Source organism: Scardinius erythrophthalmus (assembly GCF_964197995.2).
Source record: "Scardinius erythrophthalmus genome assembly, chromosome: 8".
NCBI lineage: Eukaryota > Metazoa > Chordata > Actinopteri > Cypriniformes > Leuciscidae > Scardinius > Scardinius erythrophthalmus.
The window spans coordinates 1,912,803-1,934,803 of NC_138228.1; the positions used below are offsets into that span (position 1 = coordinate 1,912,803).

At 38.1% G+C, this 22,001-nt stretch overlaps 1 protein-coding gene across 6 annotated transcripts in view; it reads left to right on the forward strand.

The window, feature by feature from the left end:
* The first annotated feature begins 128 nt into the window (after positions 1-128).
* pkma (pyruvate kinase M1/2a) overlaps positions 129-22,001 on the forward strand; it is a 28,653-nt gene continuing 6,780 nt past the window's right edge. The window contains exons 1-8 of one of the 6 annotated variants that reach the window (XM_081371790.1): positions 129-745; positions 6,069-6,247; positions 7,380-7,471; positions 10,446-10,577; positions 10,800-10,986; positions 12,485-12,755; positions 13,246-13,396; positions 14,831-14,983. In XM_081371790.1, coding sequence (XP_081227916.1) covers positions 6,091-6,247; positions 7,380-7,471; positions 10,446-10,577; positions 10,800-10,986; positions 12,485-12,755; positions 13,246-13,396; positions 14,831-14,983 — 1,143 coding nt within the window. In that variant the 5' untranslated portion in view covers positions 129-745; positions 6,069-6,090. Of the gene's footprint in view, positions 746-2,780; positions 3,134-6,068; positions 6,248-7,379; positions 7,472-10,445; positions 10,578-10,799; positions 10,987-12,484; positions 12,756-13,245; positions 13,397-14,830; positions 14,984-22,001 lie in introns of those variants that run through there. The other 5 variants (XM_081371791.1, XR_014030575.1, XR_014030576.1 and 2 more) reach the window with 5 other exon arrangements.

Genomic DNA, 22,001 nt, shown 5'->3' on the forward strand with positions numbered 1-22,001 from the left:
GTAATATAAACATGGTCATTTCGTTATGATAGTTTGTTTAGAGTGCTGTGCTGAGTGTGCTCACAAAAGTGATCTATATACGTGACATATAGCGGCAAAATGTCCTCAGTGTTTGCTTATTAAAGAGTTAACAGATGAGGTCTGATGCTGGCGTACGTGCGGCTGCGCGAGTCTCAACCATTAGATGGATTAACGCGGAAGTGCATTAGTATCGCTCTGTGTACTCTATATATGAACAACCGAATAGATTTATATGTACAATACATTAACTGTATTACTTAAACACGTATTTAATATCCCTGACAAGCACGTCGTTGTCATTGATTTGTAGTTTAACAGCACAGCAGCAGCCAGCATCCTCTTGTCACGTGATCTCCTCGTGCTCCTGCATCGTGCCGTGTCTCGCGCTCTGATTGGATCATTCCACTTCCCTCATTTCGCGTTTCATAATCCGCCATCAGGAAGCTCGGGTTTTGTTTACAAAGATCTAAGATCTTAATTGTCTCTTCGTTTCATTGAGGAAACGCAAACACACGTTTATATATGTTTCTCGGGAATGTTATGGTCAAATATTTCTGGAAAAAAAACAGTTGTAGTGACATTTTTATAGTTCGACGTCATAAGTATCCCTCCGCGCACGCAGGCTCGCGTGCCTTTGACGGAAGTAGTCCCGGTAGGCTTGACGGATCACCTTGAGCTCGCGATCAGGAGCGCATCAGTCACGGCCGACCATCAGCAAACGCAGGTGAGTGTCTTCACAGCAGCTCCTGCAAAAATCAACATCAGAATACTCATATACTTCTATTCTTCAGTAGCCACTTTATTGTGTACGGTTTTAGGCACGTTTTTCGTCTGTCAGAGTAGCTGCACTGATAAAATAGCACAGATTCGTTTTTCAGTCAGTGCGTAGTTACGTACCTACCCTTATAAAGGGTTTTAAGTCGTTTTCTAGGCTGGTTTTTGTAATTAATCCGGTAAAAGTTAATTTTCTCTCCGTCCCCACCCATAACCACATGTATTTCACTGCGTTTTCCGCGATTTTGTGCTGACTAACCGTCTTTAGAGATCCATTATCGTCTGTAAATGTTAATTTTGGCAGTTGAACAACCGTCATTCATTTTTTTTGAATGAATTCGAATTCGAATGTTGCGTGGGCGCACCTCGTGCGGGAGTCTCTGCTGGCGGGGAATGTGACGCAGAGGCGGGACGTGACCCACAGCGCATCCGCCACACCATGACTAGACCAGAACCCACCTGTGTGAACACACAGAATGAGGATGAGGAGGATGATGGTTATATTTGATCTCCAGAGAGGCACTGAACGCGTACGCAGTTTGTTTTCGGTATACACAGGCCCTATTTTCTTTATTAAGGCGTGCACTGCATGCATTAAGTCAATAGTCTTGATTGTGTGTAGTGAATGAATGAATGACACCGGCACAGAATCACACCCCTGCGGGCATCTGGTGATCTGAAGCGCAGTCCTTGGCTCTCCTTGCGTGGGTGCATTGATGATAGGTGATAATTATGATGCTGCATCGTGTTTCTGCGAGGGAGGAAATTGACGTTTTTGTGTTTGTCTTGCAATCACTTGTTTTAGATTTTAAGATTTTACATGAGTGGAGATTCTCTTTGTTCTAGGTGGATTTATATTTCAACTGGCCTGTACTCAAGCTAGTGCGTCATTCAGAATTAAATGGAGAACTTTACATTTTCCAAAGCAAGTTTACAGTTTTTTTTCTTTGCCAGCTCAATTCTGTGTAAAGATTGTAAATGATAATTATGCAGCACAATTATGTCTGTTCTGACCCACCTCAGCTGCTAATATCAAAGCATACAGTTGAGAACTGCTGTGTAAATGCATTTATGCTACCTATGAGCAACACTGTGTAAAAACACCTTATTTGCCAGTTCAGAAGCGCTTCTATGCCATTGCAGTGTAAAATTGTCTCAGTTCCTGTATTTCGATGACGTATTTAGCTGAGTGTGAATTTAATAAAGAATTATTATAATGGGCTAATAATTAATTTAGTTTTATTCATAACATATGGGCTATTTCAAGAACAATGTTTGAAATGCCACCTACAGAATATCTCATTATATTTCCTGTAATATGAACCAGGGTGGAAGAGCACTTTATTACCCGTGTAGAATTTCTTTGAAATGCGGTTCGGTAAATTTCTCTTCCTGTCATTCCAGTTGGACTTCCTATGAGTCGGATTGAAATTGAAAATTGAAGATTGAAACATGCATAACTTGAAAACATGTATGTATTAACAGACAGCAAATTAGGTTTATTATAAACGGCGTTGGCACTGTATACATTTCGACCTTTACTTAATCAAACCGTTGCACCATTCATTTCAGGGAAGCTGTTTTCAGTTCTGCAATGAGTGTCTCGACGCAATATGGGAATTGTTTCTGTAACGTCCTGTTTAGTTGTGTTAGGACTTCAAAAGCTTCCACTAAACCAGCAGAAGAGACTGAATACCAGTAAAGCAAACCCACAGCTCTGCAGTGACACAAACCGGCCTTTCACAGCCCGTCCCAGTGCACAGTTATTAGTCATATTTCTGAATCATAGACTAAAGAGAACAGACTCACCTCAGTCTCTCTTTGCTGCAGTAAAAAAGCACCTTTTGGCTTCATGCAAATGTGAGCTAGAGTAGATATGAATCCTGCTGACCTCTACACACACCACTGCAAGCTTGTTGCGTTTCATACTGGTACAATCCCAGCCAGAGTCCTTATGGAATCCCGTTCCCATTTTAGCCCAGTGTTTGTAATGTGATCTACAGTAACTGAGGTGGGCTTGACTGCCCGCAGTGGCCCGGTCCACATCTGAAACGGCGTGTGTGTGTCGACTCATGTGGGCCTGGAGTCTTAGCAGAGGCCTGCTCGTGCAGGACAGTGCGTGTGTGTGTGGCTTGCGTGTTTTATCCTCTCTTAAGGGAAGAGGATTTAGTGCTCAAACTCCTCAGCAGTGCAGTGCGTGCTGCTTCATTCTGGCCGGCGTCCCGTTCTGCAGCGCTGCGTTTGGGGAGAGAAGGTCACACACACTGGGGTTCCTCTGGAAGGTTCTGACAGACACACGGGGCCTTGTTTCCCTGAGCCGAAGGGCCTACAGGTGGAGGTGGGTTTAGGGCTGCTGTTTCTGGTTAGTGACGTAACTAGGCTTTGTTAGGCACAGATAATAGTTTTTTTTATATATATAGTCATTAAAGTCGCCCTGTGGTGAAACTCGAGCTTTTAAATGTTGTTTATGTGGCGTTTTTAATATGCTGTAAGACAAACCATGTGTAAATTCATAAGTCGACAGCATTGCTGAGTATTTCCTCCTTAAAACTGCAGTGAACCAAAGACAGTCTCAAAAACACGCTTTGAAATCGCTGGTGTTTCTGACGTCACAAACTACCTTGTAACCAATCAGATTAACGTGTGATTGTCAACCTGTGGATCTCTGAGCTGAGTGAGTGAGTGGAGGCGGGGCTCATTTGCATATTCAGAGAACCGCGCATACTAAATGAGGCGAGGGTGTCAGTTATTAGTCATATTTCTGAATCATAGAATAAAGAGAACAGACTTGCATCATTCTAGATATTTTAAGGCATGAAAATTTTTCTAGGAAAAAAGTTGAAATATGTAATTTTGGTGATCAAAGATGAGTTTTAAGGGTTATAATTATTGGTTATAGGGGGACTTTAAGATCAGTGTGACTGAATGTGTGTGTGTTTGGATGCGGGCAGATTAAAACATGCTCTAAAGTTAGACGGCATCAGGGCTGCGACGGATGTTGTTGTTGTTGTTGTTGATGATGATGATGATGATGATGATGACATGAGGTCAGGCACAGATATGACCCGATGCAGCTGTGGATATATAGATTTAGCACTGGGAAAATGTAATGTGCTGGTTCAACTTCTTACCTGTGCCAAACATACATACACACACATACTATAGGTAGACTTGGCTGTGTGATGAATGTAAGCTATATGTATAATGAAAGCGCTATACTAATAAATTTGTCTTGACTCTCCATCATCATGATGATGTGGGTGGTTGCAAGGCCTACATGGATAATGTTTAGTTTCTTTTGCATTTTTATATAGATATTTATGTCTGTTTTGCGGGATTTGAAGTTTCAATTCCAAACGCTAACATTTTTACCATGATTTGAGGTATTCAATTTTTGCAGTTGTTTATATTGTGCCGTTTGTTCAGAACTCTAGAATTCATTGTAGGTGAAATTCTTCCTGTTCATTGGGCTTTGAGACAGGCTGTGTTTTCATAGCTGGGATTTTTGGAGATAAAGCAGGGAATGTGGTTATAAAACAAACCTATAAATACAAGATATTCATGTGACATTCTAGCACTGACCTTCAGTGTCCTGGCTAGCATCAGATGCTACGGCTATTGTCTGGTGAGCCACACAGCATGATAGAAATCAATACAATGACTACAGATAAATGCCAGTAGCATTACTATCTTAAGTTACACAAACCACATTTTGCTTAATTTCCTGTAGTATCAGGAAGTGGATTAACCCCCCTCCCCCCTTCACTTTGAGTGCATGTGTGTGTGTGTGTGGTGCGCTACACGAGGACCTGGATTTTCCACCCTGCCTGTCTTAGTCATCACATTACTACGTGATGAAGAGTGTGTGGGCCGTGATGTGAAACTCCTCACGTACATCAGCCCACCATGACGTCATCAGAGTGGAATGTGGTGTGGTTTTATATGATCAATAAAGTCCTCGACAAGCCTATCCTGGTGCCATACGGTGCTCATGATGTGACTAGAACAAGCTCCCGTGAGACTACTTAATGCATAATCTGTCATCTCTCTGCATTATTAAATGCATCTCATTTGACTTTGTGTGTGTGTGCCAACAGGGCTGTAATTGGCTGGATGTCACGTGACTTTTCTGTGCTTCAGGGTGTGTGAGGTGGCTTACCTCAGTTTCAAATTGAGCTTTAGTAACATACGCAATCTCCGCATTAAGATAAAGAATCCAGGTCAGCTCAAACACACAAAGACCAGCTCATTGGGGTTGTGTGTGTGTGTGTGGGGATTGTAAAATTAAATTGCTAAACCACTATATTAATTAAAACATGTGAATGTTCAGTTTGTCTTAACCTAAGATTCTTAATTTGAACCTATAGAAGTTATTTCTATAACTTCTGCCTCCATTTCATCCCAGGTCGCTTGTCTTTTCCCGTTGTATTTATTTGCAAATACCACCATGAGCATTAGCAACATGTGTTTAGCACTGAACCATTGAGTCTTGTAACTTGTTTTCAGACAGACTGATGAAGTTCGCTGGTGCACGTGTAAGTTCAGAAACCGCCTTAAACCAAAGATTAAACCACTTGACTGCAGTACCCATATGCTGTGAATGTGAAGGTCATGTTCTACACTTCTGGTCTGCTCTGATCATGAGATTTGTGTGGTAGTGAGACCTATACGCAGGGTTCCTCATATCCAGACATAATCAAACACACTTGAACAAGCTAACCGAAGTCTTCAGAGGTACTAGAAGACAGGTAGGTGTGTTTGGGCTAAACTCTGCAGGACAGTGGCTGGATTTGAGGAACCCTGACCTGAAGGAATGTGTTATATTAACTGTATATGTTCATAGTGTTTATAAGTGCTGGAGTCTGTTGGAAAATATGGAAAGTAAACATTGCTTTGCAACACACGCACGCACACGCCTATAGAGAGGTGCAGAGCTGACATGTTCGGTGTTGCAGAGGAGTGTGAGGGTAACTATTTAGCTGACTTTGAGACCTAAATTCTCAGCAAAATGCATTTGACTTTTATGGCTTTAGTTCCTGTCACTGTTTATGCTGTCGAGTTTAAATCAGGGTTAATCACTACAGTCTGCTGTTTATCTTCAAGATGCACTCTTGTTTTAAATCACTAGTGGTCTCTACTTTAGCTGTTCAGTCCATCATGAGAATGAGACTTGGAGTCTTAAACACAGACACACCAGGCATCTGATTAGTCAGTTCATCTTGTGGATGTCATTTCATTGGTCTCTCCCTCTCTCTCTCTCTGTGTCTCTGTAGGATATTACCCACTTCTTCCACGATGCCCCATACTAAAGCTCAAGATATGGGTTCTGCCTTCATCCAGACGCAGCAGCTCAATGCTGCCATGGCTGACACCTTCCTGGAGCACTTGTGTTTGCTGGACATCGACTCTGAGCCCACCATCGCCCGCAACACTGGAATCATCTGCACCATCGGTTAGTGCATGCTCAGACACATACACACTAGGGCTTTCCCGATTCCTCCATTTAAGGCGAGTACTCAATTAAAAAAAAAATTGCATTTTACCCGCGTCGACTCGAGTAACCGGCAAAATACCGGAAGTGCCGCTTTCCACGGATGAGAATCCATGAACCGCATTATTACACCGTTTTCGAAGGCTACGCGATATACATAACCATTTACAATCATAATATAGCATATCGCTATTGTGAAATCACAAAGGCTGCGATTCAGTTAGATATATCCACAGAGAAGCACAACGCTTTATTTACATCTGTGCAGATTCAATGTTATAAGTACCTCAGCTCCGTTCACAGTAGACGCTGCTCCACACACACTCAGTCTCTGCATGGGCTGTTTGTTTAGGTTTCCTATAACGTGCATTTGGGAATGCAGTGTTTCATAGTTGCACTGTTATCATTTATATGCGTGGAGCACGTCTCGGGTTTCTCCAACTCCATCTGTGCATGCTGTGAGTTTGGGTTGCTTATAACGTTCATCTGGGAACGCAGTGTGCGCCATTTCACAAGATTTGTAACGCAACTCATTTGTAAATCTACGCCAACACTCAAGAATACATGTTTTTAAATACGTGAAGTGTTGTTCATCGCGATTTCAAAATAAGTTTAAACCCTCTGAGTTTGCATGTTTTGATGTGCACATGTTCTTGGATCTATTTTTATTACCACAATTTTTTTAATCCGATTAATCGATGGAATAATCGGTAGAGTACTCGATTACTGAAATAATCATTAGCTCCAGCCCTACGACACACAGCAGATTCAACTCTGATTTCCTTTTGTAATGAAGCAGAAATATAAGGTAGTTGCAAAAGGCTCCTGTGATCACAGTTCTGCAAATGCTCTGGTGGGTTATATGTCAATTAAGTGTTTAAATAATCCTGAGCTGTCTGATGAGTGCTGTTGTGTTGAAATAGATTTACCAAAACCCTGCCTCATCTGTCATTGTTCTGACTTGGATTGTTTTCATGTAATGAAACAGACATAGGATGTTGGAATAAAACAACGTATATTAAGTGATGTTTAAAATAGCTTAAGTCCACAGGAAGCAGGAATTGATTGTTCATTGTGTGTCATGTGACCACAGGACCGGCCTCTCGCTCTGTGGACATGCTGAAGGAGATGATCAAGTCTGGCATGAACATTGCTCGCATGAACTTCTCTCATGGCTCACATGAGGTACATACTATTTATCATTATTTCTCTCTCTCTCTCTCTCTCTCTCTCTCTCTCTCTCTCTCTCTCTCTCTCTCTCTCTCTCTCTCTCTCTCTCTCTCTCTCTCTCTCTCTCTCTCTCTCTCTCTCTCTCTCTCTCTCTCTCTCTCATGTCAGTTGTGCAGTCAATGGATGCAATTCTCTACCAGAAATTATACTAAAACGTCTGTAGTTCACAGCTTAAAAAAAAACGTATGGGTTAAAGGCCACAGAGAGAGAAAGTGTGTGTAACCTAATCTGCAGTGAGCCTATTATAAATAGTTTATCTGTGCCTTCCCAGCAGAGCTTATCATGTCTCAACAGCATCTCTTCCACACTAATAGTTCATACAGAAGCCGCTGGCTATGAGAAGAGCTTTGCGATGTCTTGTGCAGTTTTGCAAACTTATGACATCAAATTTCAAGTAAAATTCATCTCAGATTTCTGGATTATAGTCACAAGTGTGTCATGAATTGAATTCATTCTTTGAATTTTCTCAAGCAGTTCTGGGGCCTCGTTTATAAAACTGTGCGTAGGAACCTTACTAAAAGTGTATGTGCGCCCGAAAGCCAAAAATGGCGTACGCAAAAAAATATTCAGACTTATAAAACCGTGCCTACGCCAGAACCTGCGCTGAATTCACTTTATAAATCCCAGTCACCGGAAGATTGTGTGTACAAGCGTCTCCTCCCCGAAATAACCATATATGGAGCTTACAACGCCTAGTTTTACTATGCAGATCCTCATCTACATATCATTTGCATATGATTATTCATCCACGTGATAACTTAAACGTTATCACGTGGATGAATAATCATATGCAAATTATATAAATGGTACAATAAACATTACATTAATACAAATCAATAAGTTGTCTATCCTTGCCTTGTTTTTGAATAGCCTACATAAATCAAAGTGTAAAATACATTTCAGAGAAAGTTTTTCTCAGTCTTTTCCACTTGCCGAATTGTATTTTTAATTGATTTATATTTTTAATGGAAACAGATTGGCCTTGGGAATTATTTGCACGAAACTATTTTCTCAGACAATCTGGTATTATCATAAGCAATTATCTCTGTGGTTAAAACATTAAAAACAGCATGCCAGAGGAAAAGTGTTCAAAAACAATCGCATCCACAACAAATATTTCTAATGATTGAATTTAAAAAAATGTTGTAACTTCAGTAATGATTTCATGTTTAAGTGTTTAACTCCATTAATTTGAATGGCATATTTAATATAAATGTTTATATCAGAAGTATTTTATTTAAACTGTTATTTGCGTCAGTTTCACTAAACGGCTCAACACGCTCGCTGCCGCGGACATTTTGCTTCAAGTGACAGGCTTGGTGATTGAAATTGTATTTGTATTATCTTTCTGTATATGTTTAATTTTCTTTAGATTTTCTGTATAAAAGTGACCAAAAATACATTTAACTCCAGCTCACCATCGGTGTCGCCAAAGTGCTCCATCTCCAAAACGTTCGTACGCATGGGTCAGAGTTTGCGTGCAGGTGCGCAAATTTTCCCGTCAAGTTTTTCTTTATAAATCCCACCTTTTGCGCAGGAACTGGCGTACGCAAGCTTTATAAATGAGGCCCCTGGTCTGTTTGGAGCCAGACCTTTCCAGAAAGGTTATTTCAGGTTAATATCCATTGAGCCAATCATTATTCCAGAAACTACAGATGCAAGGTTAAACGAAATACATGTGAACATGTTTAATTAGTACCAGGAAAGGAAGTGTACGTTTAACAATCACTGTTCTCATTTTATGAACAGACATTTTTCCCCTCATATATTCCTATGTGGCTTAGCTAATGGTGGGCTTTGGGTTAAACAAATTCTGCCATATTATACAAACATTTCACACTCTTAAACAAACAGCTTGTGTGTCCACACCAGATGCCTATGGGTGGCCTGTTTGCCCAACAGAATGAATGACCTTGAGTGTGTAGAGGTCGAGCTGTCAGTACAGGAGCTACTGAAGTGAAAGTGATTAGTACTACAGCTGTATGACACATGTAACGTCATGAATCAAAGGTGCTCGTCTAACCTGGTTTATTAAAGCGTGATCAGTAGATCAAACTCTTACAGATGAACTTTGCATCCTGTCATATCACACATTACATGCACATAAGCATGTCTAATCGTTTGTGCACAGCTTGAGTATGTGTGTGACCCAGTTTTGCTCGTCTAGGCACACGCCTTGACCGTTGCTTAGTTGCGTGTGTGTGAGCGTGTTCAAATAGAAGGTTATAATGCGCTGTTAGATAATTATATTGCTGTGAAACGATCAAGTGCACTTGCTTAACATCAGCGGGTGTAACAATATATTGTCGCAATATATCGCAATACAAAAATGCATTAATATTTAATTGTGGACAGTGAATATATACAGTTAACCCAAAATAAAAATTACTGTGTGAGAAATTCAAGTTTACAGAGTTTTAGTGTCAGTACTACATTATACTAATATATAATGCATTGGGGGAATATTTGTGGATCCTGATAATGCCAAATGTGTTACCAGTAAAAAGTGTCAGACATTATTTTAAATATCTAGTCAGTGAAAGAGTGCAAACATATTCGTCTACAATAATTCCGTATTTTCAGCTTCAGAATCATGAATATTGTTATTCTGGTGCCTCTATTGTCCTGTGCTTTGGGTTTCAGCACCAAGTCCAAGAATATTCATTTACACACACAATGTAATATCAAATTTAGCATTTTAATCAAGAGGATATTTTTTGTTAACCTTTTATCACATGTCTTGGAGTATCAAATAATATCGAGTTCAGTATCGTGATAGGTTTCGAATCATGAGGGTATCGCTACACCCCTAGCTGTTACACAAAGAACATCTCCATTAGAGACATTTATGATGTGTTTGGAGTAGTTTCTCAACATTCAGTGTTTCTTTGATTTGTTAAGCACAGTGTTGATTTCTTCTCTATTTCAGTATCATGGAGAAACTATTAAAAATGTACGTGAAGCTTGTGCCAGTTTCGAGCCGGGCAGCATCCACTACAGGCCAGTGGGCATCGCCCTGGACACCAAGGGGCCAGAAATCCGAACCGGGCTCATTAAAGGGGTGAGTTTACTCATTTCAGTTCAACGCAAGGTGATACAAAGATGTCCCACTGTCACTCCCGCTGGCCTAGATCAGCGTATACTGCTGTTATTAGTGCATATAATAAGAGAGATGGTTTTAAAACATCATATAGTTCTATGGAAATTTCAGTATTTAAAACCATAAGAATGTTTCCCTTAGCAATTTGTTTTAATATTGCAAATATGCTTCTGTCTGTTCCAGAGTGGCACGGCTGAGGTTGAGCTGAAGAAGGGAAATTTGATCAAAGTGACCTTAGATGATTCTCTCATGGAGAACTGTGATGAGGATAACCTCTGGCTGGACTACAAGAACATCACCAAGGTGGTGGAAGTGGGCAGTAAGGTCTATATTGATGATGGACTCATTTCTCTCCAGGTCCAGGAAATCGGTGAGTTATAGATTTGTGGCTTTTATTTTTATTTTTATTAAAAACCTGTTAATCAAAGGAATTGATAAATCTTTTATTTCACCCACTTTTCTGTTGCTGAAGTTTAGTATCAAGTTAATAAGTCTGTGGTTTAACCTGTTAAGCTGCAAGCCCACTTTTGAAAAATCCCCAGAAATGACATACCCACACTGAAACAGATACAGTTCATGAACCCTTTGCACTAAAAGCACAAGTATGATCTCATTTGAAAGCTGACACCTGGCAGTTTATTGTAAATGTAGAATTAATTATTGTCATAATGAATTTTTTTTTTATAAATAGCTTTAAAGTTTTGTAAAGTTATTAGAAATTTATTTTTATGAAACATCTTCATGAAAATAAAATTGAAGTTGACCCTGTAGCAATCTAGAAATGCACTACAGCTAAAGCCACATGTCTAAACATTTTATGTTTAAAATCTGAAGATGATAAGTCTAAAACTCTGTATTTAGTTCATTTTTTTCAAGATAGAAGCACCAAGAGCTAGCTAGCATGTTAGCTTAGCACACCATCAATACATGACAATTTATGAGATTAAAACCATGTTTGTGCTTCAAACTTACTTTAAAACGCAAGTGAAGTGTTTTAAATAATCTTCTGTGATCTAATTTGACATCAGATAAAAAAAGATCTGACAGAAAATATACTATTTGATCATATTCTGCACAATGATGGTCTATAGATTAGCATTACATTATACATATAATCTATTATTATTAAAATACCTGGCATGGCTTGAAAAACACAGGTAACTCGAATATCATTGCAATCATGTTTATTGTCTTCAAAATATCTGTATCTGCATGATACAGCGCTATCTCTTGTTAGCTTTGTGTGTATCTCTGGTATCAGTGACGTCCTGGAATGTCACATGATTATGGCTCTTCTTCATGTCCCATATATGGGTTATTATTGTGCTTATAGCGCCCTCAGGCTTCTGGTATGAATTGAAAACCCAGTAAATGAGAGTGCCAAACGCTCATAAAGATTACATCGACGCATTTGGGTATAAATTCAATAAATATTATTCCTGTCAATAGAAATCTGATGTAAACCTATGAGAATCTATCAATATTTCTCCAAATCTGCACATTTTTGAGCTAAAAGCCCTGAGGGACGTTGTTTTGTGTATCGCTGTCATGACGACAGCACGGGAGTTTTTTTATGAATGAAAGCGGCTGACGCGCATAATTCATATTAAAGGTATCGACTCATTTTTTCATTTCATAACTCCTGACAGAAATTTAGAAATAACTGTCGCTATAAGTTTCTCAGAATACAATAGTGGTCAAATACTGAAACTTGAGTATTATATCTTTTTAATGATGTATAGTTTGTCAAGGCATAACATTAAATCTGATAGTAAATTTGAACTAAATAAAAAAAAAAAACGCTTCAGTGCGCGGGCGCACTGGCAAAGGTTAACAGGTTAATGCCTCTCTCTGTCTCTCTCTGTCAGGCTCTGATTATCTGATCTGTGAAATTGAGAATGGAGGAACTCTGGGTAGTAAGAAGGGTGTGAATCTGCCGGGGGCCGCAGTCGACCTTCCTGCCGTTTCAGACAAAGACATCAAGGACCTGCTGTTCGGTGTAGAGATGGGAGTCGACATGGTCTTTGCCTCCTTTATTCGCAAGGCAGCTGATGTGCATGAGGTTCGTAAGGTGCTCGGAGAGAAGGGCAAGAACATCAAGATCATCAGCAAGCTGGAGAACCACGAGGGCGTGCGCAAGTGAGTGGATTAAACGTTTTTCTCCAGGTGTGCTGACCATTGTGCACAATATGCAGTACTAGATGTTATATGTTAAATTCACATTTATTTGTATAGTGCTTTTCACAATACACGTCGTTTCAAAGCAGCTTTACAGAAAATGCATGAGTCCACATTATAATTTAGAGTGATCTGTTATCAGAGGTAACCATGTATTTCAGAAATGCTCATATACAAAATCACAGTTAGCTAAAAATGTATTAATTTAAGGCAGAAACAGTGAGCTCATTGTAGTAATGAGTAGTTGTTTTATGGGTACTATACGGTTATCCGGACCACATGTGATGACCTACCCCAACCCCGCCCCTAAACCTACCCGTCACTGGGGTTACGACCAACCAAGAGCGGTTGTGGTCAGGTGTGGTCCGGATAACCGTATAGTACAGTTTTATGTTTCAATATGTGATTGAAAAAATTATTTGGATTTGAACGTTTCCCCTTTCTTTGCCAGGTTTGATGAGATCATGGAGGCCAGTGACGGCATCATGGTCGCTCGTGGTGACCTGGGAATTGAAATCCCCACGGAAAAGGTGTTCCTGGCCCAGAAGATGATGATTGGTCGCTGCAACAAGGCAGGAAAGCCGATCATCTGTGCCACACAGGTCAGCTAAGCTACAATCCTGTATTATCCATGTGTTTTCTAGCCAATATTCTGCCTCTGGAACAATTTTCATTTTAGATATGAGTTTTCACATTATTTAATTCTTTATAAAACCAGAAACTCTTCTGTGTCTCAATATTACAGTTTAATTGCTCCAGTAAAGTAAATGTGAAGTTTTCTTGTAATGATGACGTGTGCATCTGTAAAACAAGCTCTTAATATCTAATAGGGGTGTAATGATACCCTCATGTCACGATCCGATACAGATCACGATACTGAACTCACAATACGATATTATTGCGATACTCCAAGTCATTTGGTACAATGTTAACAAAAAATCTCCTGTTGATTAACATGCTAAATTTGATAGTACATTGAAACCCAAAGCACAGGACAATAGAGACACCAGGGGCCTCATTTATAAAACTTGGCGTAGGATTTGCGTCAGAAGTGGCGTACGGATGAAACATAGGACGTGCGTACGCACAGAAATATTCGGATTTATAAAACCGTGCGCACGCACATCCTACGCAGTTTTCCCTTAATAAATCACAATCAATTCTAAATGTAGCGCAGCTTTTGCGGCTTCATGTCACGCCCATAGTTGTCCATAAATAGTCCGTGAAACGCCCACAAGTTAATATTCATCAACTGCGAAATCGTGGCAAACACAGAGGAAAACCAAGAAACGTAACTTCACTCACGTCATTACGCATTGTGACGGCATCATGCCATTTTATTACCATCCATTTGATTGCATCTGACAAGGTACAGATGTGTTATGAGGATGAATTGCATAACATGCCAGTATTATTGCAGAACATATTTCACTTCTCTTTTTGCAAATATGTGTTAATTTGAATTTCTGTTTTAATCTTCGTTTGATTTTGTTTGTTTTAGACTGCAGATCGATCAAACGGGTGTTCGTGTAGGCTGTTAATTGTAAGACTTGCTTTGAGAAGTCTTCACGTTATTATGAGAGGCAGTATTGCCATTTCTTTTACACAACGGTCTACAGTTTCACACACGTTCACGTGTTTCTTCTATCTGCCGACGGTGTCGCCATTTCTCATTTCACCCGTTTTTGTGCGTACGCCTGGGTCAGACCTTGCGTGAAGGACCGCACATTTTCCCGTCAAGTTCGCTTTTTATAAATACCAATTATTGCGTAGAGAGTGGCGTACGCCTTCTTTTGTGCGTACGCAACGTTTATAAATGAGGCCCCAGAACAACAAATGTTCCCCATTGCATTATTATACATTATATGGTAGTTTAATGTAGTACTGACACTAAAACTCTGTGAAAAAAAAAAAAAAATCATGTTTAGTTATTTTCATTTTGGGTCAACTATACTTTGTATTGTGACACCCCTAATATCTAACCATTACTACTGGCACTGTATTCTGAAGCCCACTGAAGTCTCGTGTGTTTCTAGATGTTGGAGAGCATGATCAAGAAGCCTCGTCCCACCCGTGCCGAGGGCAGTGATGTGGCCAACGCTGTTCTGGATGGTGCCGACTGCATCATGCTGAGTGGAGAGACTGCGAAGGGAGACTATCCTCTGGAGGCCGTACGCACCCAACACATGGTGAGAGTGCCCCCTACTGACAGGCACATTAACACTGTTAGACAGCTAAACGGTTTAGTAGCCGACTAGTGCATAACTCACTCATCTAAAAATACTAATCAAAGGAATTTTACGGGTTAAATACAAATTATGGACGGCGTTTTGTGGCAATAACACACTTACAGTGGAGGTCTGTGGGTCACTTAAAGCAGAAATGAGAAGCTATTTTTTTTTTTTTTTAAAGCACTTTATTCCATAATTATATTGCAAATTATATTATCATAACTAAGTGTACTGTCAAATTGTGTTTTTGGTTTCTATTAAGCAAATGTCACTCATTTACTTGCATTTGATTAATCACCTAGAAATAATGTAGAATCTGAAATAATATTATATCAATTAAAAAAAATTCCCCAGGTTTTAGATTACGTTTTGAGACCTACATTTTCAATGTACTCTAGAAATGTAGACGCCACTGTATGTTTTGTTTTTAACCCATAATATTTCTTGAATATCACACCATCCTTCATTACTTCATTCTCTCATCCGCATGTGTTTTGCCTTCACTTGTGCCAGTTGTCAGGGTCAGTTGCAGACAACAGCCTTCTTACAAGACACTTTTCCCCTCTGCCAGTTCTTGATGAGCTTGTTAACTGTTCTGCATTGTGCTCGAGGTGTGCATGTTTGCGTTAGCAGTCACATGTTTGCCCAGTCATCACAGATATGGCCTGAATCTGAACTTCAGGAGTTAAAGTATGGGGGTAAATTGATGCCTAAAACATTGAAAATGGACAGACTAAAAGTCACAAATAGATATTACAACTTGTAAACACAAAACACAATCTACAAATAGATAAAAAATCCGCAAACAAAGTCCTCATGAGCTGCAAATGTAAAACAAGATTTACAAATATACAAAGTCCTCAAACAAACTCTTTGTGATCCATAAATATAAAGCATGATCTACAAAAAGATTAAAAATCCACAAATAAACATATCCTGATTCACAAATAGAAATCAGTGACTTGTACTTGAAAACCAGAATTTAAATAAATTTAAAGTGACTTGTTTGCAGGTGAAGATCATGTTCTGTTTGTAGATTGTGTCACATTTGTTTTCAGAATTCTGACACTATTGTTTCGCTGCTGTGACAAAATAATGCCATAATCATTGAAAATGAAGAGACTATGAGTCAAAAATGCATATTACAATTTGTAAACACAAAACACAATCTACAAATAAATTTAAAATCTGCAAACAAACTCCTCATAATCTGCAAATGTAAAACACAATCTGTAAATAGATTCCAAATCTGCAAACAAACTCGTCATGATCCGCAAATGTAAAACAATATCTACAGATAGATAAAAAAATCCACAAACAGACTCTTCATGACTTACAAATATAAAATGCAATCTACAAATAGATTTAAAATCCGCAAACAAACTCTTTATGATTCACAAATAGAAATCAGTGACTTGTACTTGACTACCAGAATTTGAATGAATGCAAAGTGATTTGTCTGCGCATGAGGGTCATTATTTGTTTGTAGATTGTGTTGCATTTGTTTTCAGAATTTTGGCACAACTGTTTCGCTGTTTTTTCCATTAAAAAAATCTACAAATGCCCTCCTCACAATTTGCAAACAAACACAGTCTAACTTGTATTTTCAAACCACTGTAAAAAGACATTCTTACACATTCTGTGCAAAGCTCAGCATGCAAGTGTTGGATCTGTGTTTGCAGATCACAGGGCATTCACAGATCCCTCTGCACACGTTTGCAGATCACAGGGCATTCACAGATCCCTCTGCACACGTCTACAGATCTTTTTGGCACTATCTTTCCGCTGAGTGTGTGACTACGATCCACACGTGTAGTCAGCCAATCAGGGGTATTGCTTCAATGTGATGTCACGCCCCCTCAATAAGCCCTTTTCAAAATAAGAGCTGACACTTCCCGGATGGGTGGGCTGGGCTCACTGCCATTTACCGTTGCCGGTGTTGGACCGAAATCCGACTCCCCGGACAAATCGCACTTCCCATCGCGTGCACGCGCAAGCGAGTTTAAATGCACTTCCATTTATATGCACTATTAAATGCACTATATCCATTTATCGATCGATTTTTCACACAGCAAGCACCCAGATCCTGCATGGAAGCTTTGTCTACACTTCAATAAGTAACAGAAAGTGAACTAGTGTGGATAAAAGATGCAAAAAACAAACACAAACAAAAAAAAACATGGCAGATCGATTCAAACTAAACTTCTAGTAAGGAATAAAGCCAACAGCTATCAAAACAAAACTGTTAATTTCACTTAATTTAACTGAACTTATCGTTTGTGTGTTAAACACGCTGTGGTTCATAGGAAAATATTGTATTAGCCTACTCTCCCCATTGCACATGAATGTAATTTCTCACGAAGATAGGCTTTAAGAGTTCATTAAATACATGTTGTAGCCTATGAGGCAAATAGGCTACCTGTCTTTTTTGTTTGTTTGTTTTTTGCTTAATTGCGTCTTAAAAATAGAAATAAAACAAATTATTAGTGATAATTGAAAAAAGAAAGTAAAGAAAACTTAGACATTTAAAAAAAAAAATAGTTATTTTATTGTCCCAAAAAGCATTATTTATTTCATTCATTCTTTCAATTTTACATCTTACATAGCTTATGGATATACAATTAAAATAGCTTGAGCAATTGCTTTGCGGTCAGGTGCCCTTTTTTTAAATAATAAAAAAAACTGCTAAAAAACGAGATGGGTTTAGCAGGGGGAGTGGGATTTTCACAGCATTAAAATACAGACTGGTGCACAGCACAGTGCTCCCGCTCCCCTCTCCAGCACAGGTGTATAAGGTCATAGACTCACCACACTACTGCCACTGTCACATCTTGGTTTAGAGATTGAGTGGTGACAAAAGCATTTGATTATATCTTCATCAAGATGGGTTTCCCAGGGTGAGTGGGATTTTCACAGCATTAAAATATGGACTGGTGAAATCAGTTGATTGTAACTCATTTTGTGTGAATGTAAACTGTACATGTTACTACATCCAAATAAAATGTATTTAATAATTTTATGAATATATACATTTTTTAATATCCGATATATTTTTTATTTTAAAGTATTTTAATAATAATTCATATAATAATTTAACAATAATTAATATGTATATAGTTTTACTTAGAAATTAGTTTTGTGATATATTATATTAATATTATTATATTTATATAATAATTTAATAATAATTTAAAAATAGTTTACTTGGAAATTGGTTTTATGATAAATATTATTTTTATTATATTAGTTTTAGGTATTTTTATTGTATTTATTTTGAAAATATATTTTAATAATAATTAATATAATATACTCTTATATATTAATTTACAAATAATTTAAAATATACATATATAGTTTTGCTTAGAAAATGGCCGAATGTCGAATTCATCTATGGGCGGATGTGCACTTGTGAAAATCGCGCGCGCTAATTCATTCCAGGCATAGCTAACGGTACCTTGTTTGCACACTTAATTATCACGTTGTTTTTCCAATGGATCCTAGGATTTACGAAGAATTTTTTTACTACAAATCCCATGGGACATACCCTGATGGGTTAAGCAAGACAGAAAAAAACACACTGCGAAAAAAGCGCACAACTTTGAGATTGAAGGTATAGCCTAATATATTATTTTTTAATTGAAATTTTAACTTGTGATGTAATATATATATATATATATATATATATATATATATATATATATATATATATATATATATATATATATATAGTAATTGATCATAAAATGTTTCATATAAATTTACGTTGGCTTCACCAATTCAATATAGCCTATAGGCCTACCTTTATGCGTCATCAGGATTTAGTTAAATTATTTAATAGAACAGAATAACCGAATTAAGGGACCGTTCGTTATTTATGGACCACCGGAGGAAAATAGGAGAGGGTCATGTATTTTATTCTTTGCTGAGGGGAGGGTCATCCAACTTTTTTTAGTCAAGGGGGAGGGTAACCCAAAATTTGTATTGTATTTTGTATTCATGAAAGCAGCTAAATTTCCAAGTGGCTTGTTTGGTGCTTATTTTTCCATGTAGCTCCGTCCACGTTGCTTTCTCAGTCTCGGCCCCCCATCGCTATGGGTCTGACCCAACAAAAATCGTTTGACAGTGCGCGCGCGCGTACGCGCTCAGAAAAAAAATGCATCATGTCAGAACAGAACGCCAATGAAATGTTTACTGGCAAAGCTTGGCAAAACGGCAAAGCTTTAAAGCACGATCAAATAATGAACTTTTGTGATTGCGAATAAGTGCAGTTGAGTGTAAATCTACCGCTGAGAAGTCACTGACATGAAGCTGGAATGACTAGCTCAAAGGTTTCACATTGCCTAGCATAATATTATGTTAAAGTTTCAAACCAACAGCAGAAACAGGAATTTAGGAACATAAGTCAAATGTAAGTAACATAACATTAATACCTGGTCGAATTTCTGGCAACTTTATTATAAAATTAATTTTACATTCCTATGGCCAACATTATTTATTAAAAAATGGTAACACTTTATAATAAGGTTTCATAATAAAGAAAAATGTGCCATTGATAAATAAAATGGAATCGCCTCAGCATAATAAGGAAATTACGTAATAATAGGAAATAATACGAGAACAAAAAAGTGCTAGTTATTAATAATATACAAAAAATAAACATTTTTAATTTTACCGTAGGCCTAATAGTAAACATATTTAATAGGCTTACTGTTTCAAATGACATCGTTTGAGGTCGCTGAAGCTGAAGAGAACGAACATTAAACTGAATGGCTTTGCTAGAAGGTTAATCAACTTAACGTTGCTGAAGAATGCAACTAAACCCAAAGAATTTACAACTTTTTATTACAATAGTGTATAGGCTACAAGTATAATGATATGACAGTCCCAATCATAGCTTTTAATGTTTTGCGTTGCTGCTTGATCCCGCGCGTTGAAGCTGAAGAGAACGAGCACCGGGAAACTGAAGAACGTTTCAGGTGGTTTAAATCAACAAAGCGCATCCTATGTCATATTATAATCAGATATTTATATTACATCAAACTTAATATTAGCCTACGACTTATATCTGCACAAAATGACGTGAATGCACAAGCGAACTCGATTGTTCTGGTCAGAATGTGTTATCCCTGTTCTGGACGCTCTTTGTCATGGTTGTAAAAAAACAACAATGCTATCTGAACATCTTTGTCAAGCGCAAATCAGCACAGAAGTAGGCTAATCAATAAATTATCAGGGAGGGTCATGCCTTTTTTCACAATCATTTTGGAGGGTCATTGAAAAATGTATTGCTGGCGAAGGGAGGGTCAAGTCTTTTTTGACAATTTATCTCAAAACTCCTCCGGTAGCCCCTTAAAAAAAAAACGAACAGTCCCTAAGCAATAATAAAAAATACATAATTTTACTAGTTTTACTTCTAATACACACAACAAAATATTTTTTTAAGTTATATTGTGTTTAAAATTCAGTAGGCTACTGCAGTATTAAAAGTTCCAAGTTTCCCAATTTATGTGAATATGTTTAATTACAGATATGCATATGCAATATTCACCTTCATATTTATTAGCTAAATTATTTGAATCCACGGCATCGAGGTAAAGTACCGTGACGACGAGTTAAAGTACCAGGATTACCGTTCTTTGCTTTGAGGGGAGTGTGATTTCACCAGTCTGTATTTTAATGCTGTGAAAATCCAACGATAAGTTCAGTTAAATTAAGTGAAATTAACAGTTTTGTTTTGATAGCTGTTGGCTTTATTCCTTACTAGAAGTTTAGTTTGAATCGATCTGCCATGTTTTTTTTTTTGTTTGTGTTTGTTTTTTGCATCTTTTATCCACACTAGTTCACTTTCTGTTACTTATTGAAGTGTAGACAAAGCTTCCATGCAGGATCTGGGTGCTTGCTGTGTGAAAAATCGATCGATAAATGGATATAGTGCATTTAATAGTGCATATAAATGGAAGTGCATTTAAACTCGCTTGCGCGTGCACGCGATGGGAAGTGCGATTTGTCCGGGGAGTCGGATTTCGGTCCAACACCGGCAACGGTAAATGGCAGTGAGCCCAGCCCACCCATCCGGGAAGTGTCAGCTCTTATTTTGAAAAGGGCTTATTGAGGGGGCGTGACATCACATTGAAGCAATACCCCTGATTGGCTGACTACACGTGTGGATCGTAGTCACACACTCAGCGGAAAGATAGTGCCAAAAAGATCTGTAGACGTGTGCAGAGGGATCTGTGAATGCCCTGTGATCTGCAAACACAGATCCAACACTTGCATGCTGAGCTTTGCACAGAATGTGTAAGAATGTCTTTTTACAGTGGTTTGAAAATACAAGTTAGACTGTGTTTGTTTGCAAATTGTGAGGAGGGCATTTGTAGATTTTTTTAATGGAAAAAACAGCGAAACAGTTGTGCCAAAATTCTGAAAACAAATGCAACACAATCTACAAACAAATAATGACCCTCATGCGCAGACAAATCACTTTGCATTCATTCAAATTCTGGTAGTCAAGTACAAGTCACTGATTTCTATTTGTGAATCATAAAGAGTTTGTTTGCGGATTTTAAATCTATTTGTAGATTGCATTTTATATTTGTAAGTCATGAAGAGTCTGTTTGTGGATTTTTTTATCTATCTGTAGATATTGTTTTACATTTGCGGATCATGACGAGTTTGTTTGCAGATTTGGAATCTATTTACAGATTGTGTTTTACATTTGCAGATTATGAGGAGTTTGTTTGCAGATTTTAAATTTATTTGTAGATTGTGTTTTGTGTTTACAAATTGTAATATGCATTTTTGACTCATAGTCTTCATTTTCAATGATTATGGCATTATTTTGTCACAGCAGCGAAACAATAGTGTCAGAATTCTGAAAACAAATGTGACACAATCTACAAACAGAACATGATCTTCACCTGCAAACAAGTCACTTTAAATTCATTTAAATTCTGGTTTTCAAGTACAAGTCACTGAT